The 27,434-nt window shown below is 41.6% G+C and overlaps 1 protein-coding gene across 4 annotated transcripts in view; it reads left to right on the top strand.

Annotated features, from left to right (window-relative positions):
• Nucleotides 1–6,867: 6,867 nt before the first annotated feature.
• LOC308185822 (histone-arginine methyltransferase CARM1-like) overlaps nt 6,868–27,434 on the top strand; it is a gene marked incomplete at its 3' end in the record, with an annotated part of 77,953 nt that continues 57,386 nt past the window's right edge. Inside the window, exon 1 of one of the 4 annotated variants that reach the window (XM_080574380.1) lies at nt 6,868–7,214. In XM_080574380.1, coding sequence (XP_080430506.1) covers nt 7,046–7,214 — 169 coding nt within the window. In that variant the 5' untranslated portion in view covers nt 6,868–7,045. The remainder of the gene's footprint in view (nt 7,215–27,434) is intronic. The other 3 variants (XM_080574377.1, XM_080574379.1, XM_080574378.1) reach the window with 3 other exon arrangements.

Raw genomic sequence — 27,434 nt, 5'->3', positions numbered from 1 at the left:
TGACAGTACACCAGAGAGAGTTTTTATGCTTACTTGATTCTGCTGTTCTGATTTCATTCTAAATTTTGCTAAATCCCATTTTATATGTTCTTATCTAATACCTGTATTAACCTAATCAGTACAATTTTTCCATTAAAAATCTAAAACTACTTGTCCTTGACTACAGCGTGCTGCTGATGGCAGTTTATTCTAAGCAATTTGACAAGTAGGACTGTTCTAAAAAGAATCCCTCTACGTATTGATATTTTCCACTGGCATACTGCACGAAAAATCTGCTGCTGCTTTCATTATCAGAGTTTAGGGCAGACATAGTAGGTCAGTGCTTATTTAGTAATTAGTAGTTAGTAAATCAGACATACTTTCAGAGATGTAGCTTGAAGTGGTATAAAAAGAAATGCTGCCTCAAGCTGTTCTCTTTGCAGTTGGATGTAACTCTTGCCCACAGTGGAACCACACTAATGGACAGTGTCCTGACACAGCTCTGGTTTAACCATCTTTGGTCAAACTAAAGTGGTTTGTACTAATGTCTCTGCTGCTGTTGGTTAGAAAGTCCTGACAACCTGCTGAAAGCATGGAAGTGTTCAGGTTCTTTATCTTCTTTAAAGATGTAATGGCAGAAGGATATTTGCAATCCTTGAGGTGTTGAAGCAGAGTTAAGATAGCTACTGGGACTACTGTTGTGAACAGAAATACCTGAATACCGTTTAATATGCACTTTAGAAGGACCATGAACTGGTTCATGAACTGGTTGTTTGCAGAAGTTGCGGTCTGAGGTTATATTGTCTTTCACCAATACTGAAAGACTGTGGAAGCAGCTGAAGAAGCTGTTCTAACAATAAATTGATTGAAGTGATGGACACAAAGACTTGGGTATAAAGCAGCTTGTAGTGCTCAAAGAATTTATGTGTGTTATGGTTTAACTTGGCAGGCAGCTAAGCACCATGCAGCCATTTGCTCACATCCCCTACCTACAGTGGGATGGGGGAGAGCATTGTTGGGGGGGAGGGGGTGAAGTACAAGCTTGTGGGTTGAGGCGAATACAGTTTAATAGGACAGAAAAGGAAGAGAAATAATAATAATAGATACAAACTTACATACATACATACAAAGCGAGTGATGCACAAAGCAATTGCCTACCACCCACTGACAGATGCCCAGCCCATCCCTGAGCTGCAGCCCTCCCCTCCCCCCAATCCTGGCCAGCCACCCCATTTTTATTGTTCAGCATAATGTCATATGGTATGGGATATCCCTATGGGACATCCCTTTGGCCAGTTTGAGTCAGCTGTCCTGGTTCTGTCCCCTCCCAGCTTCTTGTGCACCCCCAGCCTCCTCACCGACAGCACGAGAGCTGAAAAGTCCTCGGCTTTGTGTAAGCACTGCTCAGCAACAACTAAAACATCAGCATGTTAGCAGCATTATTCTCATCCTAAATCCAAAACACAACACCATATCAGATACTAGGAGGAAAATGAACTCTATCTTAGCTGAAACCCTAGCTGAAATGCTCGGGTCCCACACTTTCCAAAATATCCCAATTAATCACTTTTCCTGTATATATACATATACACATATACATAATGTCCATTGAGTTAGTTTGTCAGATGGTGTGTGGTGTTGAATTGTTGCATGCTGAAGCCAGTTCTGATCCCATCACTACTGTGTTTGTGCAGTTCTATCAAAATTCATTTGTCATTATCTAGGTGACTCCTACTGTGATACTATTAATGTGACGTAGCAATCTTATTTGTGATGATGTACAGTATTACACAGCAATTAACATCATACAATTCAAATCATGGGCTATTCTCATACAACATCAGATTCCCGTGAGGTACACATCGGACTTTGCCATTCTTCAGCATTATCCACCAAGTGTACCCAGGTCTTTGAGCAAAGGAAACCCCATGGATGGGTTTGCTTTTGCCTGAGGCAGGAACAGCCCAGACTGCCTTCCCCAGCTTGTTTTTTACAGGCACTACAGGGACTTTATCCCCTTCAACAGTATGTAGCATGTTTGATCGGACAGGTCCAGCATGCTTGGTAGATCCCCTAGTGTTGACTAACCATTTGGCCTCTGCTAAGTGTATATCCCAATGTTTGAATGTCTCAGCACCCATTGCCTTCAGTGTAGTCTTTAACAGTCCATTATATTGCTCATATTTCCTGAAGGCTGGTGCATTATAGGGGATATGATATACTCACTCAATACTGTGCTCTTTGGCCCAAGTATCTGTGAGGTTGTTTCAGAAATGAATCATGTTGTCTGATTCAGTTCTTCCCAAGGTGCCATGTCACCATACGACTTGCTTTTCAAGGCCCAGAATAGTGTTCTGGGTGGTGATATGGGGCACAGGATATGTTTCCAGATACCCACTGGTTGTTCCCTCCACTGTAATTACATGGCGCTTGCTGTTGCAGGTCAGAGGGAGTGTGATCTAATCAATCTGCCAGGACTCCACATATTTATATTTCAGCCACCATCCTCCATACCAGAGAGGCTTTAACTGCTTGGCTTGCTTGATTGCACCACATTTTTCGCGGTCATGAATAACCTGTGCAATAGTGTCCATGGTCAGCTCCACCCCTCGATCACAAGCCCATCTGTATGTTGCACGTCTTCCTCAGTGGCCTGAGGTGTCATGGGCCCATCAAGCTATAACTAACTCACCCTTATGTTGCCAGTCCAGATCCACCAGAACCACTTCAATTGCAGCAGCCTGATCCACCTGCTGGTTGTTTTGATGTTCTTCAGTAGCCCAACTCGTGGGTACACGAGGGCATACTTTTACAACCAGGTTCTCTGTCTGGGCAGCAATATCTTGCCACAATGCAGCAGCCCAGATGGGTTTGTACCTGTGCTGCCAGTTGCTCTGCTTCCATTGCTGTAACCACCCCCACAGGGCATTTGCCACCATCCATCAGTTAGTTTAGAGATAGAAGACTGGCCACTTTTATCATTCAGTGCTATCTAAAGCCAGCTGGATGGCCTTCACTTCTGCAAATTGTTTCAATTCACCTTCTCCTTCAGCAGTTTCTACAACTTGTTATGTAGGACTCCATACAGCAGCCTTCCACCTCCAATGTTTTCCCACAATACGATAGGACTCACCAGTGAACAGGGCATATTGCTTCTCATTTTCTAGTAGCTTGTTATACTGTGGAGCTTCTTCAGCATGTGTCATTGGAATCTGATGACATCTATCCTGCCATTTTATTCCTAAAAACTGGATCTCCTGTGTAGGTCCTTTGACTTGTTTTGTTTTATAGCAAAACCAGCTTTCAGAAGGATTTGGACTACTTTCTTCCCTTTTGTAAAAACTTCTGCTGCAGTGTCACCCCACGCAATGATGTCATTGATGTACTGCAGGTGTTCAGGAGCTTCCCCGTATTCCGCTGCAGTCTGGATCAGTCCATGGCAAATGGTAGGGCTGTGTTTCCACCCCTGGGGCAGTTGATTCCAGGTGTACTGGATGCCCCTCCAAGTGAAAACAAACTGTGGCCTGCAATCTGCTGCCAAAGGGGTTGAGAAAAAATCATTAACAATACCAGTTTTGGCATACCACTTGGCTGCCTTTGACTCCAGTTTGCACTAAAGTCTAGCATGTCCAGCACAGCAGCACTTAACAGTGGTGTAACATCATTCAGGCCATGATAGTCCACTGTTAGTCTCCACTCACCATTAGACCTTTGCACTGTCCATGTGGGACTATTAAAGGTTGAGTGAGTCTTGCTGATCGCTCCTTGGCTCTCCAGTTGATCTTATGGATGCTCCAGTTGAGCATATGGATGGGAATCAGGGGGTCTCACTTGGTGTGATATTGCCACCAGTGCACAGTTGTGGTAGCGATTGCCACCTGCTGTTCTTCAGCCCTCAGAAGCCCCACATCAGAAGGTCATCTGAGAGACCAGTCAAAGTAGTTAGGTGTTTAATTTTCTCTGTCTCCAGAGCACCTATGCCAAAAGCCCACCAGTACCCTTTTGCGTCCTTGAAATACCCTCCCCTGAGGTTGTCTATGACAAGGATGCACAGAGCCTCTGAGCCAGTCACAATGGGGTGCGTTTGCCACTCATTCCCGGTTAGGCTCATTTCAGCCTCCAATACAGTTAGTTGTTGGGATCCCCCTGTAACTCCAGAAATATAAATGGGTTCTGACCCTTTATAGTTTGATGGCATTATAGTACACTGTGCACTGGTGTCCACTAGAGCCTTATACTTCTGAGGGTCTGATGTGCCAGGACATGGAACCCCTACAGTCCAATAAACCTGACTGTCCCTTTCCTTACTCTGGCTGGAGGCAGGGCCCCTCTAGTACTGGTCAGAGTATTCATTACCATGTCTGGGGGACTGACCACTGGAAGCTGGAGCAGCAATTTTCTCAGGAAAACTCCCTTTTGTGATTGTTTTTCCTTGCAACTCACATATCTGTGCCTCCCATTTTCCATCCCATTTTCTCACGTCCTTTCCATGGTCACACAGGTAAAACTACAGTGTGGCATGTGGTAACCACAATATCCCCCTTCTTGAGCAGAGGGATGCTTACTCCTGATTGATGAGATACTGGTTCATTCAGATGGGGAGGAAGATATATTTAAGTTAGTGGACCTGTTGGGAAGATTTCTCCAAAGCATTCTCTTTCAGTTGATGGACCTCTTGGGAAAGTTTCTTCATAGTCAAGATGCAGGCCAGTAGGGAAGAAGAGAGACTTTCTTCATACTGCTGGAGTTGGCTGTCCAATTCATGCACCATGGGTTCCTCTCAGTCTTTTCAGATCATTACTGCCAATGAACTGGCATATGAGCATGGTGCACTCCATATAAACTTCCATCACATGGGTAGCATGCACTTGACTTCACCTAGATCTTTGGATAGCTGTATGTTGTCTAGGTTATCATAAATCACCTCCAGCATGGCTAGTTCTCTAAGGTACTGGATATACCTCTCTATGGTGGTCCACTTGCATGGGTGACATACATCATCTTCCATTAAAGGATATTTTTACTTCATATCTGACAGAAGTCACCTCCAGAGGCTGAGGACTTGCGCCCCTTTTCCAATTACTTTGTCAATGCCCCCTTCCCTAGAGATGAATCCCAGCTGCCTGGCTTCCCTGACCTCTAATTCCAGCTATTGGCCCTGCTATCCCGGCATTGGAGCAGCCAGGTGATAATGTGCTCATCTGGACAACAGATGAAATCTGTTCACATATCTCATAGCTTACCGTGGGTTAGGGATCAGGTAGCTATTGATGATATCTTCATCTTCATCCTCCTGTTCCCATGATGGCTCAGCCACTTCCTAGTAGTCTCATCTTCTTCTTCTTTCCTTGTCTGAATAGGAATTCCTTTCCCTTCTAAACAACTTGACTTTTGTATCCATTTTTTTTTTATCTTGCATATAGGGGCAACTGATACTGGCACAGGTTGGTTCCCTGGCCCAGCCATGGGGCCCATCACAGGGTTGGAGTGGCCTCAGGACCCCTAGCAAGGGTTAGAGTTTGACACTAGGAGAGGCAGAATTACTCTGTGAAACATTTTCCTGCTTATTTACTGAACTTCTGTAACTCTTATTCTGGCTCTTACCTTATATTCCAGCTACAGATGGATTTGCTTTTCTGCATTTAGCAAGCATAACCTTGACTTACTCATATGTATTCAACATTTCATTGCAGTCATGAAGTTGACAGTCCAGAAATCCCCATTCTTTGACCTAGAGGTTAGCTAAGAGGCTGTGGAGTTGGCTTTGGGTATAAGCAATCCTGCTGACTGCCAAAGCCCTAACTTTCCACATGCAGTTTGCTATGCACAAACACCTGATGGTATGTGCAGACTGTCTTATTCCTCCTTTGTAAAGGTGAAGTCAATTTTTTGTACAGGACTATTAATAATTCCTTGACAGAAGAACGGGGGGGGGGGGGGGGGGGGGGGGGGGGTGGGGGGGGGGGGGGGGGGGGGGGGGGGGGGGGGGGGGGCCGGGGGGGAATGTCTCCTTTTCCTTCTTAGAAAGGTTAATTAAGTCGAGGCAGAGAAACATCCTATTGCAGTGACAGAACTTTGTTGTCTTTACAGACAACACATCCAGGTCATTAGTGCAAAGAAACGCTCAGCAGTGTGTGTGCTACTTCACTACGTTTTGTGGATTAAGTGGCTTAGTGGAACAAGTTTCTGTCCATCTGGGAGACAGACCTGTTGACTCAGCCAGTGCAAGTACATTCTCTAACTTTCCAGCCAGCTAGAGACAAGCTAGCCCATGTCATGGTCTGGAGATCTTACTGATGTACTTACTGCAATAATGCCTGGAAAATGAGCCGAAGCCCGTTTAAACTTTGAGCAGTGCTCAGAGCACTTTTCGAGTATTCATTAGTTAAAGTTAAACCTCACCGTGTTTCTTTGATAGAGACGCAAACAAAGCAGAAAAAAAAAAAAAACAAATATATTTTTCCCCCATACCAGGACTTTAGGAAAAAAAAAAAAAAAAAAAAATCAGAAAACGTTTTATAGCAAAATAGCGACACCTACTGGTTAATGTTAGGTACACGGTTAAGCTCTTCGAAATTGGAGCTGTAAACATCGAGGTGGGGGGAGGAGAAGCCGAACTGTCCGTGTTTCAGTGCCTCTTCCCCGTAAAATCCTCGCCACAGGCTCTGTCCCAAGGGGCCGGGTGCGAACGTGGAGCCCGACACGAGCCGTGCCGCCTCTCCCCCGTGCCGGGCCCAGGCCGCCCGCCGGCCCCTCACAGGCCCCCGGCTCCCCGCGGTGCGGTGGCGGAGCTGCGGCCGGGAGGTGTCGCTGCCGGACCTCGGGAGCCCGCTGCCGCCTGCGCCCTCAGCCACGGGCCTGGGGAGCGCCCTGAGGGGCGGGGCGGGGCGGGGCGGGGCGAGGCTGCGGGGCAGGTGCCGGGCAGCGCCGGGGGTGTCTCCGCCGCTCGGTGAAGCCTCCTCTGCAGTCTTCTCCTGGGGCTGGTAGAAGGCGGCGGCGGGAGCAGCTTCGCCGGAGTCCGGCTCGTCGGGCAGCGGCTCGTAGCCGAGGTGGTGCGGCGAGGACGATGGCTGCGTCGTCTTCTCAGGAGCAGCGGCCGCTGCGGTGCGGCGTGAAGCTGCTCCTCCTCAGCGACGAGCTGCTGGCGGGGCTGCGCCTCGCCAGCCCCAGCCAGAAAGCCCTGCAGCTGGAGGTGCAGCCGGGAGAGGAGGACGCCCAGCTCACCGTGACAGACGGTTAAGTACCCAGCCGCGCCGCTGCCGCATGCCCCCCGCCGCCTCGGCGGCAAAGGGGGCTCGCGCCTTCGCCGCACGGAGCGGCCTCGCCCTTCCCCTCAGGGCGCTGCCGCCGCCTCCCCTCAGCGCCTCGCGGGTCGGGTGCCGGCGGCGGGGCGTCCCGGGCCGCTAACGGGCGGGCTGCGGCGCCCAGGCTCGCCCCGTGCCGAGCGGCGACGAGGCGGCACTGGCTGGGATGGCAGGGCCGAGCTAGCTTCGTGCTGTCGAGTTCCTGACTTTAACCAGGGGTGGAGTTCGGCTCGAGGGGGTCTGTCCCGCTTGTCTGGAGGACAGGATCTGCCGAGGGAGACGAGGCAAAATAGAGGAGCAGGGTAGGGTGGGAGGTAAAGAAGCCACACTGTAGATGTGTCAACAGAAAAAAAAAAAAAAAAAGGTTTTACTTTTATGCTGCTCTTCCTGCCCGTTTGGCAAACGCTCTGTGAGGGCGGTAGAGTACGGCAGAGCCCTGGGATGCGCAGCGGCTGGGGTCCGAAGGGGTGCGGGAGGCAGCGGTTCGCCCTGGAACGGTGGCTGAGCGGGCTCCGTTACCTGTGGGCAGGCTGTTTAAGATGCGCACGGGGCAAACTTAGGAAAAACGGGAAACAGAAAACACAGGAAATACGGGTCATGGCTGCATCCAAAACAATTATTCGTTCAGATTTTGGTCTTTACAGGCTGATAAATGGGCTGACATTGAAACCTAAAACAAACTCTCCCTGATTCTGCACGGTGGGATGACTGGGGAAAAGCAGGAACTGCTGTATCTATAGGAAGTAAATATGCTGTCAACGAGGTGGGTGAATATGAGCTCAGTCCTACACGGGTCTAGACACCCAGCGCTTGTTGGGACTGATTTGTTGAGAGTGAGCTGAGTAACTTCTGACAAGATTGCTGAAATATATGGGTTACAGTCTTGTTTAGGTTTGGGTCAGCCATGTTAAAGGTCGGACTAGATAATCTTAGAGGCCTTTCCCAATATTAAGGATTCTATGATTCCATCTGAGTAAACCAGTATATGAAGAGTTCAGACTCAACATATACTAGATATGTCGTATACTCAGTGTTTGTGTTATCAGATATTTAACATGCCGTTTAAGAAAGTGTGAATGACAAAAACTAACCACAAGATCTGCTTCTATCTTACATTGTATTAGTTTGATGTAGTTAATGTTGTTGTATTGGTCTTTCACTTCACATATGCTCATTCTTGCATGCAAGTGTATGAAAGACCTGCGGGAAGCCTGGTAACATTGTTACCAGATTTTTTCTTGGAAGGGCTCACATGGAACATAACTGAAAACTCTGAAGATACAGAAGGGATTTTAAAAATATTTATATATTTATTTAACACTTCAGTGTTGCCAGGCATTCACTGAAGACTTGTCTGGTAAATTTTGCGTGAGGGTGCATCTTTGGACATCAGTATATAGTTTTGCTATTCTTGCTAAAAGGGGGGGAATTGCAAACCTGTTCTAAAGTGCAAGCTATTTTCTTTCATCTTCTTCCTTTCATATGAAGATGTTGAAGCTATGCCCTATCAGACCATATGCATAACACAAATCTTTGTAGTGGTATCTGGGAGTTCAGTAACAGTGATTATTGTGACTTTGCGCATTAGATGGGAGAAACAATCTTCAAACACCTAGTTTGAAATACTCTAGTTCTGCCAATGTAGTGTGTTTGTCTAGCTTTAATATCCACTCATCAGAATGATCTTGCTATTGAATTATGTTGGGTTAGCTAGGATGGACAATTTTGCTGTGAAAAGGAAAAATGTTTTCTTACAAAGCTTGAATACAATTGATCTTACTGTGGTGCCTTTACTTAGTGGTGCTAAGATATGGGCTATTTAAGCAATTAAAAAAAGATGGTGCAATTTGAAGGGTTGGCTTTTTTTTTTTTCCCTTCATACTTCACATTGAAGTGATGAGAATTTCTTTTTTTTTCAGGCTTTCTACCTGGATAAGTCTCCCAAAGCTATATATTAGGTGTGTTTGGGGAAAAAATAACTTGCTTGTGGCTTTTGTGATTCTTTAAACACATCTGGAAGGGGGATTATTGTTTCCTTTCTGATTATTAAAAGAAAAAAAAAACACAACAGTTCTAGTTTAGGTTACCATCTACTTCATTGGTAAGGGAATATTTGTCATTTGTCTGTAAGGAATTGTGGAGAATGAAGCATGCACTTTAAAATAAAAAGTTGTAAACTGTCTGTAACTTACAGTTCATTGAAAAATTATTCTGTAGAGACATTCTTTAACTGCAGATCTATGATTTCACTCAATCGGAATCACATTCTTATCCGTGTAATAGCATGTAGTTTATCTTAGGCTTTATACTTCTCCTATCACTGCTGTGTTTGTCTGAACCTGTTCTATTACTGTTTATAATGTGATGATGGTAACTGAGTAGAGAGTTACCTCTATACTCAGAAATCAATACAACTACTCTATATCCCCTGGAAGGAGTTGGAAGCTGTAGAATTTCTCCGTAAGTGGAACCACTGGTTGTGACCCTGAGTGATGCAGAAACTCACAGATAAACACAAGATGTTGAAACAGGGAAGAATGAAGGATTGTGCTTTATCAGGCAAAGACTTTGTTTCAGCTGTGGGATGGGAGAGAGAAAGAAACTCCACAATGTGTTGTTAATATATGCAGAGTGAGAAGAAGCACTGGATTTTATAAAGTACAGGTACCAAAGGCAGGATGCAAGAACGCTTCTGAATACTGTACAGTGGGCCCAGTGCTGATCTGGAGCTACAAACATTTGAGAGAAGGGTCCATCAGGTTTTCTGGTGAGTTGTCCAGCTCTTTCTTGGACAACTCTCCTCTCCAAGGAGAGCTGGAAACTGATGGCGCTTGCGGAGGAATAGTGTCAGTAAGACAGATGATCACTAGGTACTACTGATTGTCTGAGGTGGTTCATAACATCTGATTTGGGTCTGAAAATGTTGACTGCCAAACTACTCTTGAAATGTTGTCAGCTGCTGCTGAGAGGATGCAGACCTGGTGTTAAAATATTTCTGAGGGTGTTGAACAGAAGAAGTCCTGTTGTCTGTGGCTTTGTGCATTAGTTTGGGAGGATGGGATATAAAAAATGTGGCTTGTAGCAGTTTTATGGAATGCTCATAACAGAATTGCAGAAGTCCTGATATGAATAGATAGAACATCTTGGAAGAAAGGAGAAACTGGTGTCTAGGATGTGCTCCTGAGAGACCAAGAGAAAAAACAGAACTGCAACCTACTTGGATAAAGGGAAGCTTAAGAGCAGATGGCTGAGTGTAGTACAATGCAAATGTAGCAGTGTGGTGGCTTTTCCAAGACTGGGAGACCTCTTGGATTCCTTTTCCTGTGATAATGTTTGGTATGTAAGCAAGTGGTGATCTTAAACTGAGTTAAGTTCTAATTGAAGGCTTCAAACCCAAATTTGGCAGTCTGGAAATTTTTCTTAGCTGTAGCAGCCCTTCCTTAATTATGCCATATTCCTGCTTAGTTGTTCTGAAAAAATACCGGTTAGCTACTGGTTCTCTGAAGTATTCTTCCCCACGTTACCTGACAGTTCTACAGGCAATTAAAACAATGGGCCTTGAATCCTCTTTAAGAACACACTGTTAACTCCTTGGAGCCATGCACTGACTTCTGTTCCTACCATTGAGATATTGTTGTCCTCTTGCAAATGTCAAGGATATAAACACAGATGAGATTTAAGCTTCCAAAGAACAAAACACGTCTACCTCCCTATTAACCTAGCAGAAGTTGATAATACTGTGCTCGGTCATGGTGTTTTTCTGATGAAACAATGTTTAGAGCTATTGAAGCTCAGTATAGGCAATGGTAGCTAACAGTTGCAACTTCCATGTATTTCTGCATAAAAGTCCAAGTTCTGTAGAAGTGCACAGTGTACCAGCTTTTCATTCAATAATTTGTTTTTCCTCAGGTTACTAAGAAAAACAAATATATGGTATCTTTTTAGGAAACGGTTCATTGCTATGCCTCATAGTTTACAGTGAGGGAGGGAAAGAGAGAAGCTTCTGTGTGCGTGTATGTGATTCAAGGAATAGTTCAAAAAGAAATCAATTCAACAGCAGTCTGGCAAATAACGTAGTTTTCTCTCTAGTTGTGTTCAGAATAAACACAGTGATACCTGAGTAGGCTGCTTTGCAAACTTCCTTTCTGTTCAGCGGACCTGGATAGTAGCTAGATGAAACTGGGAGGGCAGAAGTTTCTTTTGAAAAATAAGCAAGCAGTCTTCTTTGAAATTCTGCTTTGTGTGTGTGTGTGTTTTTTTTTCCCTTACCTTTCATATTTCAGTACCTGCAAAGAGCTTTTTAGTTGTAAATGACAGACATAAAATTTTAAGACTACTTGCTTATGTTGTCATTTGTTTTCAACTGAAAGATTAGGAAGTCTGCAATAAATCTGTGTTTTGTTCTTTATATGTTAGGTGATGTCAGAAAAGAAGAACTTGAACCTTACATAAACTACTGGGTAAATGCTATCCTTTCAAATTTTGTTACAGTGTCTTCACATGTACTTAAGTTTTTAATATTTTTTTTTTTAATTATGGCTGATCAGAAACTATGAGCAACTATCAATGGCCATGAATTTTGGAAGAATTAATATAGTAAGTAAAAGCCCCAAAGAAAGTTACATTTTACATTCTTACATTGTTACTCGTGTTTAAGATCCATCACATCATCTAAAGAGTTGCCTCTCTGAATTCCAACTTTGGAACTCTAGGAAAAATAACAACCGGTTTTGGTTGAGTTCTTAAGTTTTGGTTTTTTTTTTTTTTTGAAGTTGTCACATACTCTTCAGGAAGTAATACTATGCCTGAAGAAGCATATGAAAAATCCCAGTCATCAGTGGTGTTCTCCAGGGGTTGGTGTTGAGGCCCATCCTCTTTAATATCTTTATTGATGATTTGGATGAGGGAATTGAGTGCACCCCCAGTAAGTTTGCAGACGACACCAACTGTTGATCTGCCAGAGGGTAGGAAGGCCCTGCAGAGGGACCTGGGCAGGATGGGTCGATGTGCAGGGGCCAATGGGATGAGATTCAACATGGCTAAGTGCTGGGTCCTGCACTTTGGTCACAATGCAGTGCTACAGGCTTGGGGGAAAGTGGCTGGAAAGCTGTGCAGAGGCAAAGTATCTGGGGGTGCTTACTGATGCTCACCTGAACATGAGCCAGCAGTGTGCTCAGGTGGCCAAGAAGGCCAACGGCATCCTGGCTTGTATCAGGAATAGTGTAGCCAGCAGGACCAGGGAGGTGATCGTCCCCCTGTACTCAGCTCTGGTGAGGCCACACCTCGAGTATTGCGTTCAGCTTTGGGCCCCTCACTACAAGAAGGACATTGAGGCCCTGGAATGTGTCCAGAGAAGGGCCACGAAGCTGGTGAAGGGCCTGGAACACAAGTCCTGTGAGGAGGAACTGGGGTTGTTTAGTCTGTGGAAGAGGAGGCTCAGGGGAGACCTTATTGCTCTCTACAGCTACCTGAAAAGAAGGTGTGGGGAGCTGGGGGTCAGCCTCTTCTTGCAGAGAAGATGGGATTAGAGGGAATGGCCTCAAGTTGTGCTAGGGGAGGTTTAGGTTGGAAATCAGGAGACATTTCTTCTCAGAAAGAGTAGTCAGGCATTGGAACGAGTTGTTCAGGGAAGTTGTGGAGTCACCGTCCCTTAGGGATGTTTAAGGAAAGGTTGGACATGGTGCTTAGGGACATGGCTTAGTGGGTGACAATGGTATTAGGGTGATGGTTGGACTAGATGATCTTGGAGGTCTTTTGCAACCTTAATGATTCTATGATGAGATCATCTCCCAGCTACTTCAGCAAACGAACTGCAGACAAGATGGATAGTCAGTAGGGAGTACTGTCTCACAGGATGCGATAGCTGTCGAGAGCCACTGCTGCCTTTTGTCTTAATAAGTACTAATATTATCAGCCATATATTTAGCTTTTATAAAATTACATGAATGGGAAAGTATGCAACATTGATGGACTCAAAGTGAATGTGTTCTATTTGTGCTCTAGAACACAGGTGATAATTAAAACTTTGTAGCTTGGAAAAACTCATCACTGCAAGCTACTCCAGTTCCACCAATTCAGTGGTAACAAAACAGAGATGGTAGTGAGTTTCAGGCACAATTGATCTGGACTGGATATGAACCATTAACCACAAGAGATAAACTCTGCATTCTTTCACTTGGCCCCTGCTTAGTTCCACACATGCAGTACCTTCTAGCTGAATATATTGTGTAATATTCTCCTATCACATACTGAGAACAGTGTTAAATCCTAAAACATTACGAGGCTAGGAAAATAAAATAATTATTATGTGAGCTGAAATGCAAAAGTATCAGGATTGGATACCCTAGAAAATGTATTGATAGTGTGAATGGTCATTTATGGTCTGATACTGTACATTCACATTCATTTTACAGTTACTACCAGTATCAGCATCCCCAGTGTGCTGGGAGAGGGCAACCACTGTGAACAGCAGATCTGATGTAGTTTGACATTTCTTTTTCCACCATGAAAATCTTCATTTTTTCTAGTGTGGAAAAATCAGTTGCTAGAGGAAGTTTGAACAGATCACTTAGTTAACATTTTGTACACAAAAGTCATGTACCCTCTGACATGGAGATGATATGGAGGCTTTTAGCTGCCCTTTCCCTCTTCTTTCCATATCCATCAGGGAAGAAGCACAGAAGGTTTGGAGGGGTAGGTGGGGGGTGGTAAAGAAAGCACTTAACGTTTCTATAAATTGTCATGGTTATTTTCAGGCCTTTTTTGTTTACTTCTCATTTTCCCTGCCCCTCCTAAGGGGAAATTGCATAAGCAGAATAGTGTATGTGAAGGAATTGTAGTGTTGTTGAATGTGGTATGATTAGAAACAGTAATCCTGTGTTTTTTTTTCTGTTAACTGTTTCATATCATAGTACGAAGTATTCTAGTGGTTAGTTGAGTAGATAAATCCTTAAATTTAAGTTCTAACAGGATCTTTTTGTTATTTCTCCAGTGCAATTTTTTTTCTTCCCTGCAGAAGTTACTTTTTTTTTTGAAATATGTAAGTAGTTTGCTAGTCAATATGGTCCGGTTGCATCTGGAAGGAGACGTAGATAAAGCATCAGTTTTGCAGTAGGAGCATGCCTCACCATTAAAATAAAAAGCACTCATTTTTTTGTATTTGCGTGAATATAGATGTACATATATATATATATATATATATATATATATATATATACGGAGATGTGTGTTTGTATAAGTAAATAGGTAAGTATATAGAGAGATAGTAAAGACTGAATAAAGAAGTTCAATAACTAACCTGAAAGACTACAGTGGATTCTGGGTAGCTTGTTTGTGGTTGTTGCTGTTGATGTTTTTTTTTTTAATGTATTTATTATTTGTCTGTGTGTGTTTTGTTTGCTTGCTCTTTTTTTCTTTTACTTTTTTGGTGATGATGATGATGATTATTATTATTATTATTTTGCTTCTCCCTTCTTAACTAATTTTTGTTAGGCTTTTATATTATACTATCACATTGCATGTGCTGTGTATTAAATGTGGTGCTCTGGCTAGGGATGCCTGGGGAATAGGGAAGCCTGATTTCAGTTCTGTGCTCTCCTCTGAAGTGTCTGCCTCAGCGATATAGCTAATCTGTCTGTAAAAATGCAGTGATACAACTTCTTGACCCATCAGTCATGTGGTAAAGCTAAATATTTAAAGTTGTGTGGTGCTTAGAAACTGTGGCAATGAGACCATTTGTAGATGGATTGAAATATCTTTACAGTGGATGATGCTGGTACTGGAAGTGTTAGAGCTTAATTTACTGTAAATAGCATCATCTATAATGATGAGAAGCCACTATATTTGCCCAGGCTTATTACCCTGTCTGTGTGTTTGCCCTCTGAGTCAGTTCTTTTTTATCATGCTGGCAATTTTAAGGTGCAATTTGATGGTCTTTATGCTATTGCTGTTAGTATAGCTTTCTAGAAAAAAAAAAATCTGTCATTTTTTCCGACTTCTCTTTAGCCGTCTTGCAAAGGTTTCAAGATATGTATTGAGGAGTTCATAGGATGATTCCAGCTGTTTATGAACTTAAACTTTGAGGAAGGATCTTGAGAATGAGTAAAAAATGTCCAGTCTATGTGCTAGTAAGGTGGCAAGGCTGGAAACTTTTTTTCACAACAATAAATAGTTCTAAACGAACCAGATAAAATTTAAAAGCCTTGCTGAATAAAATACTTTCAGATTGTGTTACTTTTTCTGCAACTTAATCTGATCTAAATTAGGACTTCGAACATCCAGTGCTCATGTCAAGAAGAGATAGTTTGGATGGAAATAGGTACCATGGAAAACTATACATATTTTCCACAATAATATATTTTGTATGCATTTTTTTCCTCACTACCTAGATAGGCAACATACTTTAGTGAAAATACACTTGTGTATGTGAAAATAAATAAATCTTGTATGTTTGCTTTTAAATGTTTTGCAGTGCTGCTTAGATACTTAAAACAAAACAGAACAGTTCTTTCTTAAGCAGTTCAGAGCCCAACTAGAACACAGAGATTTTAAAAAGTCAGTAGGGAGTAAAGGAGGAGTTCCTTGGTTGTTTTTTTTTTGTTTGTTTGTTTGTTTTTCCTTTAGATTGCAAAGCTAACAAAGAAGCATGCCTTACCAGACACTCTTTTTTAAATCTGGGAGTCAGCCAGTAAGTGTCACAGTAATCTAGATTGAGTTTAATATATGTCTGCCCTCTGAAATACATATACTTTTCTGAGTTTGTTTTTGAGGAAAGAAGGGAAATTATTCAGGTATTTATGGGGACAGGTTTATTTAGAATCATAGAATCATTGAATGGCTTGGGTTGGAAGGGACCTTAAAGATCGCCCCATTCTAATCCCTGGCCGTGGTGGGGATTACACCTTCCACCAGACCAGGTTGCTCAAAGCCCCATTCAGCCTGGCCTTGAACACTTCCAGGGATGGGACATCCACAGCTTCTATGGGCAACGTGTTTCAGTGCCTCACCACACTCTGAGTAAAAAAAATTTTCCCTATATATTATCTATACCCACCCTCTTTTAGTTTAAAGCCCTTCCTCCTTGTCCTCTCATTACACTCCCTGACAAAGAGTCCCTCCCCAGCTTTCCTGTAGACTCCCTTTAGGTACTGGAAGGCCACTATAAGGTCTGCCCGGAGCCTTCTCTTCTCCAGGCTGAACAACCCCAACTCCCTCAGCCTGTCTTCACAGGAGAGGTGCTCCAGCCCCTTCATCATCCTTGTGGCCTTCATCTGGGCTCATTCCGATAGTTCCATGTCTTTCTTGTGCTGGGGGCTCCAGAGCTGAACGCAGTGCTCCAGGTGGGGTCTTATAAGAGCAGAGCAAAGGCAGGGAATCACCTTCCTCCACCTGCTGGCAAGGCTTCTTTTGATGCAGCCCAGGATCTGGTTGGCTTTCTGGGCTGCAGGTACACTTGGCTGGCTCATGTCAAACTTCTCATCCACCAGCACCCCCGGGTGCTTCTCATAAGGGCTGCTCTCAATCCATTCTCCACTCAGCCAGTATTTGTGCTTGGGATTGCCCTGATCCAGGTGCAAGACCTTGCACTTGGATGCAGAACTTTGCACTATTTTGCTCAGTTGAATTGCGTACACAGAGAAGATGTATGGATAGATGCCAAAAGGGTTTCATTCAAAACCTGGTAATACTAGTGGGAAAGTTTTCACTAGTTTCAAGGGAGCCTGCTTCTGCCTGTCTCTTCTCCAACCAAAACCAAGTAAAGGGATCAGTGTATTTATTGTAAAAGCAATGAAATGTCAACTGAAAACTTTGGTCAGGGAGATGTTTTCATAGCTGGCAGAGCTTCTGCACAGCAATGCATTTTAGTGCAGTGGACCTGTACTTCTCTGTCATACGAGAAAAGTCTCTACTGTTTTAGTCCTGTGAACTAAAGATGACTGAACTAGTTTTCTAAAAACACAAAAAGATTTCTATATAGTTGTAGTGTCAAAACTGTACTCTCACAGGTCACCTCTACATGTTTGTATTAGCATAATAGAAGTTCTATTACTGGTGTATTTTGATGGTATTTTCCTATCCCTGTCTTGAATTTTCTGTGGGTGAATTTTCATTTATTTAGTCTCTGGGTAAAACTGACGCTGTGTACATATACATTTAGATCGTAAGTAAGTCCAAGGTAAATTATATTATCCTTTCAATAATCTTACATGCTATCTATAAATTAGTTAAGGTCTCTGCATCTGAAAACACAACATGAACATTTTACATCCTTTTCTGTTCAGCAATATAGTTTTCAGTGAGGCTGACAGAAATTCTTATTCTGCAAAAATCTATACTAGTTATTTAGTCTCTGTGATTTATTTTCATTAAATTCAGTTGGCAGTATTCTTGAAAGTAGCATGGGTGTCATTACCTCTGCATGTGTCCATAGGATCAGGTTCTTTGTAGCCAGAAAACAAATTGCAACTGTTTAGTAATAGACATCTGGAAAGCAAGCCATCTGCACTGAGGTCAGGATGGCCTGATCATTTTGGTGCCAGCTGCTTGTATACCACATTTTTCTGGCAGCTAAAGAGTGTGCACTAGAGAGAGGCATTCCATACATTTCACACAGTCATATGCACAGAATGTTTCAAATATGCAGTGGGCTTTGCTGAATGTGGACCTAATTTAAAGTGTTTTCTAAAACTGTAGCAGAAATGCTGTATTAGCAGCTTAGTTTTCCTAAATGCGTGTCTGCTTGTTTGATTTCCTAATTAGCATGATGTAAATGTGTACAAGGCAGTGCAGGTGCAGGCAATGGTAATAGGTCCAAACAAGTGTGGGAAATATTTAATAGAAAGAAGTTCCAATTATTTGTCCAGATATAGGAATTCTTGAATATTTATTATTAGTTACCATGCTCTGTGTTTAAAACTTGGGAACTCCACCATACGAAGTGACTATGCCTTTCTGAGTAGAAAGAAATACTATGGTGTCTGCATGAATTTTTGTCAAATCATGCATTAAAAACATTCATGAAGCAAATAAAATATTTATAAAATGGGAAAACTACTTCAAATATATCACATATAATTAAGATGTACTAAGCTAATAAAAAAAGGTATTTCTGCTGTTTTGGAAGCAGCAGCCGAAAATGACTGAAAATTACAGACTACATAGCAGGCTACAGGACACTGAGGTAAGGCAATAAAAATTACTGCTGTCCTGAGGATGTCTGGGTCTTGTTTCTTTCTTCCTTGATACCTCTCACCAGTTCATAAAAAGTTAAAATACTGTCTTGTTTTCTTGTTTAACAAATCGTGTATTGGGCAGTGACTAGTTTCTTAATTTCCCTAATTTTAAATTGTTAGTCATAAACAGAAGATTAGTTTCATTAGATATCCATGGATAAGAGAGTCTTAATTTAATGCTCTCCTTCATTTCTTTATCACTATTAAAAGAGGAATTTTCCAGGAAACAACCTTTTTTTTTTTTTCCCCTTCTATTATTTATATTTGATAATAATTTGCATTGGCTAATAAATATTTAGGCATTTTAATCTGTTAATTTACTCCTCAGTACAAAATGGAAGAAACTTGATTATCAAGGTGATAGATTAATTGCTGCTGGCATTTTTGGCTGCACTGCACCCATTAATTCTTTTAAAAGTGCTGCTGCTGAGATAATTGTGTTGTACAGTCCAGAGAACACTGTGCTTTTCAATCTATAGTCTTGTTATAATTTAAATACAGATAGTCAAAAGGCATGTATCATTGTAGCTTTTCTTTGATAGTTTTATGGTATTCTTATTTATATAAAAGTGTAGCTGAATTGTAACGATACTCTCAAAATGTATGGACATAAAATAAGGAAAAATTTAAGCAGAAGTGAATATATTTTTATTGAAATTAGAAAAGGTGTTGCAATGTGAGGAAACAAGCCTGGCCTTCTCTTTCTGCAAATCTGGTAACTTTACACCAGGCCCTTCCTCTACAAGAAGTTTTTGTATAAAAAAAGGAGATTCATTGACTCATTAAATTTCAAGCCAAGTAAATACCAGCAGTGTGACACTAGCAGTATGAGGTATTATGAAATGCTATTTTTGACTTTCTTATTCTATGTCCTTCAAAAGTACAAGGAAGTAGCATATACATTACCACTGTATTTGTATGTCTCGCTTGACAGCTCAGTGCTATATTGCTGCCATGTCACTAATCTACAGTGATTTAGCATAGTAGACTATGATTAATACTTTCTAATTTGAAGTTAATGAAACTGCCTGTTTGTAGCAGAACAGTAACTCTTAATACTCTGTTAGAGATACTGGTGTATAATTCATCATTCATTTCTCAGACTGGAAAGACTGAGAAAGTTCAGTGTTATTTAAAAAGTGTTTATAAAAAGTAATTTCTTCGAAGGTCAGTATAGTTCAATTAAAGCAATTCTTATATTCTGTCCCTCAAATCACATTCCTGGGGAGGTTATTTTTAGAATACTTGCTTGAGCTCTGAGTGTCTTACAAACTACATCCAAGCCAGTCAGGCTACTGAGTAGTCCTAAACTGTCAGCATTGTGAATCTATGTCACAAAGATTCTTTGCACCTTTCGATGCTGTTTTATTGTCATGTATTAGGCTATTAGGCTTTAAATCGTGCAGTTAATATTTAGAGCAGTCATCACCACTGAGATTACAGGCAAAAGGAAGTTGTTGGGTAAGGTGGGTTGAGTATTGGAACAAAAATCAGAGCCCTTGGTTCTAAATATCAACTAGATTAACTTGCTGTCCTCTTCTTTTTTTTTTTGTAAAATGAATTATGCTTTTGAAAATTGAATGTATCAGTGATGCTAGTAATTAGAAGAGGTAACTTGTTCTAGTCTTTGTTGTTATTGCAACATGATACTTAATATTGTTGAGGCTCACAGAATAAATAGGAATACTCTTTTAAAATCAGCACAGATTGTTCTGTGCCACAGTATTCTTTTCACACCACTTGCAATCAGCGACTCTTCATCTGCTTGCAATTACATGTTTTATTACTTAAGCTGCCTGTGACTGTGCGGGTAAAGGCAGAACTCAGTATTGAGGTTGACTGACCAGACCCTTTACAGGTGCATGTAAAAACTGGCTATGCCTTCAAAGGTCAGGTTACCTGTTAACTCAGGAGTGTGTTGCCTGTAGATAACTTCCAGGCTTGAGTGAGTCAGTGTCTTTGGAAGATGCCTTTTGCTGTGTGAGTGTACCGGCTTAGGTATACCGTTCCTGAGGAGTCTTTACATTGCACTTAGATGTGTAGTGTAAACATTTTGTTGGGTTTTGTGTTTTAATGGATGTCATGAGTCAGCCAAAGAAGCAGTGTGATACAGGTGATTAGTAAACAGGCTCATCTGAAGTCCACTATTGGTGAGGTTGTATTTCTTCATTTTGTATTTGCACCAATGGCAAAACAAAACAAACAAACAAACACACACAAGGTAATGTTGAAGGCTGTCTGTCTGTGAATTAACTGGAAAATTATCTGGGGGAATAGTCTTCTGCAAATGGAAGGTACCCACCTGTTTTCAAAGTGGGATACAGGTATAGGGAACAAGAACAACAAAAATACAGATGCAAAAAACAAGTAGGTGTAGATAATTGCATTGGAATATCTTTATTCTAAATCTGATTACTGATAATTATTAAATTAATATAAATACCTTCTTCCTCTTAACCATAATGTTCAGGAAAATCTTAAAGGAAAAATGTTTTGTCATGGAAGGCAGGGCAAATAGAACTGGCAGGGGAATACTAACAAATGCTGTCTTATAATTCCCTGGAAGATCTCTGATGCCTATAAAACATCATTCTGTGAGGTGAATGCTTTTTCTGGTTATTACTTGCTTTAGCTAAATAGCAGTTTGTTTCAAGGAGCGTGTACCTGGAAAGTATTTAAAACCACTTTGAGGTAACAAATAGTTCACTTAACATCTTTTATCAGATGAAGGACAGTCTGACATAAAATATTCATCACTCAATTTGTAAGGAATCTATGGGTAGATACAGCTACCTACAAGATAAATTTATTTTTCAAGTAAATAGCTATTGCTTAAATATGCTTCCAGCAAGGGTATAAGGGATTTTCATTTCAGTTATTCATGAGCACTATGAAAGTGAAATTATGAAATTAGCAGAGCTTGTTCCTTTGTGTTCTTGTATGTTTGTTTGTTCTTATTTTTTGTTTGTTTTTCTAGTTTTATCCTCACTTCTCTGCCCCATTCCCAGTCTTTATCATATTTCTTCTCAGACTGTCAGAGGAAAATTTTACCAGGGTCTCTTAAAGAGGAGCAAAGGAGGAAGACTTTGGTACATCTAATCATGCTCCTGCTAGTTCGTTGTTGTTGTTCTTATTAATATGCTGTATCAGGAAAATATTTAAAGTAAATTAATCAGCTGAATTTTTGTGTATAGAAATCATTTAGTAATACCAATAAATCACACACAGAATCTTCCTATGTAGAGAAGGATCTTGACACACTGTTGTGACAAAAGATAATATAGCAATGCTATCTGGCTCTGATTTATCAGATTATTGTTCAGTTTGCATGGAAATCTGTGTGTCTGATGTTTGTTTTCCACTATAAACTCTAGGCTGATAAGATGAGAGATGCCTGGAAAAGGGAGGACGCCACTGGAACGAACGAAACTCTTGTAATCAAAATCTGACCTAATAAAAAGTTCCTTTTCACACCATAAGCCCTGCAAGACTGTTTTCCCTTTCTGTAGACAAAGCAGGAGGAGTCTGAATGAGAGCTCATTCAGACACCTGGGCAGCTGTCTGATCTCTGTGGCAGTGTTCACACAGCCTCCTGCTCCAGCTTCCACTGCACCCTTGGTGTGCTCAGCCCAGCGGAAGGCAGCCTCCCACCTGGTGCTAAGCCACAGAGTGATTGTCTGAGTGGGTATAATAGTAGCATAAAGTGAGAGGGAAAAACAGTGAGAAATCCTCTCTGTTAAGGAGGTTGGAAGCAATGGGCTTTGCGCATTCCTTCTTGTTCATTTCTGATTCCTTAGAGTACTGTTATAGGAGTTGAGAGAGTCCTGATTATTTAACTATCCAAGTGCATAAACTTTGTTTGAGTCCTTTAAGAGAAAAAGATGTGCTATTCTGAAAAGCTAAATTTCTCCACAAACCTTAAGTTAGTGTGTGATTTACTGCTCTGTAAATGTTCCAGAAGCTGGGAAGTGAGGGTCTTTCTCCATATTTTTTCCTCTTGTTTACTACAAAATTGTAGTCCCTGTTACAAATGCTAGCTGGGTATATAGTAAAGTGTACCCCAAGAGTATCCTGAAGTGCTTCCTAATGAGAGAGCTAACACAGGGCTCAGGAGGGAAGTAGTCCTAATTTTTATAATTGGTGCATAGTCCTTGAGAGCCATGCTCCAACCAGAATGGATGTGAAATTATCTTTAAAAGGCAGCTGAGGAAATTGAGTGTATCAAGGAGAATCTCTGTTACCGGTGAGTGGAAAAGCAATGCAATCAGCAATCATAGAATCATTAAGGTTGGAAAAGACCTCCAAGATCATCTAGTCCAACCATCACCCTACTACCATTGTCACCCACTAAGCCATGTCCCTAAGCACCATGTCCAGCCTTTCCTTAAACATCCCTAAGGGACGGTGACTCCACCACTTCCCTGAGCAACCCGTCCCAATGCCTGACTACTCTTTCTGAGAAGAAATGTCTCCTGATTTCCAACCTAAACCTCCCATAGCACAACTTGAGGCCATTCCCTCTAATCCCATCTTCTCTGCAAGAAGAGGCTGACCCCCAGCTCCCCACACCTTCTTTTCAGGTAGTTGTAGAGAGCAATAAGGTCTCCCCTGAGCCTCCTCTTCCACAGACTAAACAACCCCAGTTCCCTCAGCCGCTCCCCATAGGACTTGTGTTCCAGGCCCTTCACCAGCTTCATGGCCCTTCTCTGGACACATTCCAGGGCCTCGATGTCCTTCTTGTAGTGAGGGGCCCAAAGCTGAACACAGTACTCGAGGTGTGGCCTCACCAGAGCTGAGTACAGGGGGACGATCACCTCCCTGGCCCTGCTGGCTACACTATTCCTGATCCAAGCCAGGATGCCGTCAGCCTTCTTAGCCACCTGGGCACGCTGCTGGCTCATGTTCAGGTGAGCATCAATCAGTACTCCCAGATCTTTTTCCTCTGCACAGCTTTTGACCAATATCCTTGTCCAGGTTTGTGCAGTAGCTACCTACTAATCCTAGTGAAGCCTTCTTTGGTTGCTGACTAGTGTAGTTCAACAGTGAGCTGTGGTAATCAGTGTGATGCAAAACCAACAAGATGAAATGGCATTGAACCAGCATGCACACACGTGTGTGTGTGTGTGTGCATACACAAAGAGTACAATGTGGTGCTTTTCTGTATTTTGTTGCTGTTCTGAAATAACAGCACTGTGCTGCCTATCTGTCAAGCTAAAGGAAATTCTGTGCAGATATGTACGTGGCAAATATGTTTTTTATATGTTTTTTAATTTTGTATTGTTGTACTACATAGTTTATGGGCTGACAGGAGGAGAGATCTTAACTTCTGTGTGTTTACACTCTTTTCCCTACAGGCAGGTAAATGTGTGGGGAAAGTCTGCAGGGACTCCAATGAACACTACAAGTTAACAAGCAATTGATTTCACTCTTCCCATTATTTGGGAAAGTTTAGGATGTTGAACATACAAATTCAGAATCAATAAAGTGCGTGTTTACAAGTAAGATAAAGTAGATGTAGTGTAAATACCTTTCTCTTGTGATGATGATGTGCCCCTTGGGTTTGATTTTGAGATTTCTTTGTGGTTAGTTAGGAGAGGTGGGACTGCCAGTCAGCACAGCTGCATAAACCATGTATTTCCAGAAATGGGGATGTAGTGGCAGCTACCTAAGACATCCAGGTGTGAATCCATTTGCATGTAAATGCTTCTGTATTCTTTGAGAGGTGCCACATCATACTATTAGAGTTTCATATTTTTTAATAGTTCTTTCTTTATTGTTTAAAGAGAGTATCTGTTTGTCAGCAAATTTAAGAGTTTAAGTGAAAGAAGACAATTTATGTACTTTTCTTTTTTTGTGTTTCTCTCTTTTTTTTCTCCTCTTGGGATCTGACCTTTCACTCTCTTGTATTCCTGTTTGTGAATGGATTTCTTGTAAACTTCAGTCATTTAGATTCATTGTATGTTGAAATTTTGATGGAGTCACTCCAGGCCATGTCCACTAAGTCTCTTTTGCTTAGACAAAAAGCTTGGTACAAATTTTCTTGTTACTGTTAGTATCTATCAGGTGAAATGATAGTCATGTGCTTTCTTCTAAGCTCCTATTACTGATTTTTGTAAAGCTTTTTGTAGTAATCCACGAGGGGTGTTGTATTGCAGTAGACCGTGACATACCTACAAGAAAATATGCCTGCTAGATATTTAGACTTGGAAACCTTGATTGTCTTTGGGAGGAAATGGTCAGAAACAGCCCTCAAATGGTGGGCAGTCCAAGCTGCAAAAATTGTGAAGGGAAGTGGTATTCGTGACATGGGGTCTTATTTCAAGGAGCTGTGTTGAAGAACAGTATTACTGCTTGGTGTCTGGGGCCAATGTATCACTGTCTGGGTATGAATGATGAACATTGTAGTTTACAATTGATAAACAAGGAAAAAAATCATAATCTAGAAAATAGATTAATTTGTTATTTTTTTTTCTTTTTGGCTGTAAATATGAATTAAATGTGAAATGAATGCATGAGATATCTGTAGAGATTCTGACTTGTATATAATGTTTGTGGCTTTAGGGGTGTCAAGTGACCAGCAAAACTTGTGGTACTCCTCTACTCCAGTGATGCCTTTTGGTATGATTGCAGAGTCATCACTATAACTGTATGTTGGCAAGGTAGTCTAGAATAAATATAGAATTGTGACTCATAATGGCAGTATAAGTTATATATATACATATATATTATTATATATATGTATGTATATATACACACCGTAGATGCACATTTCTGGAAGAACATACACTGAAATAGACATCCTAAAATGCTTTAATTTTTAACTGCGTGTTTAGATCAACTCCCGAATGCTTGTTGTTTTTTATTCTCTAAGATTACTGATTTCTCAAACTTCCCAATAACACTCTAGCAAATTCTGTGTTCCTAGGTTTCTTTACCACTATAGGAGCCAAACTCAGACTGCATATTTATTTCATATAGACATCCATGTTTGGGATTCTGTTTAAGTTCAGATCAGCCTCATTTCCAGGCATTATCAGTCTCTCGATAAGGAAGAAGCAGCCTGAAGGCTCTTGGCAGACTTTTGACTACCTTTTCCACCTCTTTGGAAGAGCTACTTTCCCTAGTTTGGCTGACTAGTATCATCTTTGCCCTGAATTAAATATAATCCTTGAATGACTATTCTACAGTTTGACTCCCTTGAGAAAGAGTTAATACACGTTGTGAGATAAAACATTTTCCCTGCTTGGAAGGGTGTTTAAATGATGATTGTACAGTTTGTTTTGGAATAGCTAGCTGTTATCATGGCTACTGAGCAATACTGTACCAACTATGTAAGGATTTGTTTAGTCTGAAATAATCACCATATGGATAACATGCATTTTTGTTCAGTTTAAAGGCAATTCTTCTTCATCTTTCCAATGCAGTAAACTTTAGAAATTTTCATGATGTTCTGTATAGAAGCATCTTCCATGTTGCATGAAATGTACTCTAGGAAGAATACACAAACATTTGTGGTTGAAGATTTTATTATATCTGTGGAATGTTATGAAGCATGACTCATTCCAACGCTGTTTTCTGTGTAGTTTTCTGAATAGCTCTGAATGTCTCTGTGTTTGTACCACACACATGAAATGATGCAGGCACTTATCTTCATTCTTCATGCAAAAGGTCAAGCACCTAAAAAAATACTGAGGTAAATTAACACATTTCGTTAGTGAAAGTCAAGATCTAAGTTCACTTAATATGCATACCTACATATTTAAGGACTAGTCAAAAGCCTGGTGATATCAGTAGAAGTCTTACAGGAGTACTGCAACAAGTCCATATTTTCAAGTTTTGAAAGCGGATCAACATTATCAATGGCAGCCTTGGCTGTACCAATCATGGAATAACAATTTGAAGATCTGGAGTGGAGATACAAGAGTAGCAGAGGACAGATTATGGATGTCAGAAGAGAGCAGACGGGCTGCTCAGGGAACTGGTAGGTATGATCCCATAGGAAGCGACTCTGAAAGATGAAAGAGCTCAAAAGCTAACAGGTCTTTCAAGACAGCATCCTCCCAGCACTCAAACAGTCCATCCAGATAGGATGAAGAGAAGAACCAGGAGATCAGTTTGGCTATATAGGGAATTCATGACACAGGTGCAGTGTAGAGATGGTGTGTACTGGAAAGCGGGGACAGGCTACACAAAAGCAGTGTAGAAACTTTGTCCAGTCCTGAAGGAATGATACTTGGAAAGACAAAGTTCTGCTGGACTTCAAACTAGCAAGTGATGTCAAGGATAACAAGAGCTTTTGTTGCTGCACTACCATTTAAAAAAAAAATTAAAAAGTTTCATCCTGCTTCTGAATGGGGTGGTGACTCTGTGATATGAGGCATAGGTGAGACTGAGATACTTAGTCCCTTCTTTATCTCAGTCTTCATTAACAAGCCTTACTTGTCTTCTGTGTCTAGGAGTGGTACTAAGCTGAAAGAAACTACCATAAAGAGGACAGAGTCAGAGGCATCCAATAGAGCTGAAGGAACTGGTTGGTGTCATTGTGAAGGCACTCTGTCATGGAGCTCCAGGAAGGACCTTGAAAAATGGGGAAAGGAACGTTACACCTTTCCTCAGCAAGGGCAGAAAGGATCATCTGAAGACCTTCAGGAAGCTCAGCTTTGCTTTGGTTCTAGGGAGCACAGTGGAACAAGTCATCTTTGAAACCATTTCCAAGTGCATAGAATAAGAATGTGGGAACAGCAGTCTTCATCCTTCATCTGTCTGGTTGCATTCAATGATAAGATGGCTAGATATGTGGATGATGAGAGAATAGTGGATATTGTCTACCTCGAATTCAGCAAGACTTTTGACAGTTTTAAACAGCATCCTTGTACCTAACTTGGGATATTATGGTTATTTGAGTGGATAGCTAGGTGCG

This window comes from Anser brachyrhynchus (assembly GCF_964034855.1).
Source record: "Anser brachyrhynchus genome assembly, chromosome: Z".
Taxonomy (NCBI): Eukaryota; Metazoa; Chordata; class Aves; order Anseriformes; family Anatidae; genus Anser; species Anser brachyrhynchus.
This window is presented reverse-complemented; position numbering and strand designations above follow the sequence as displayed.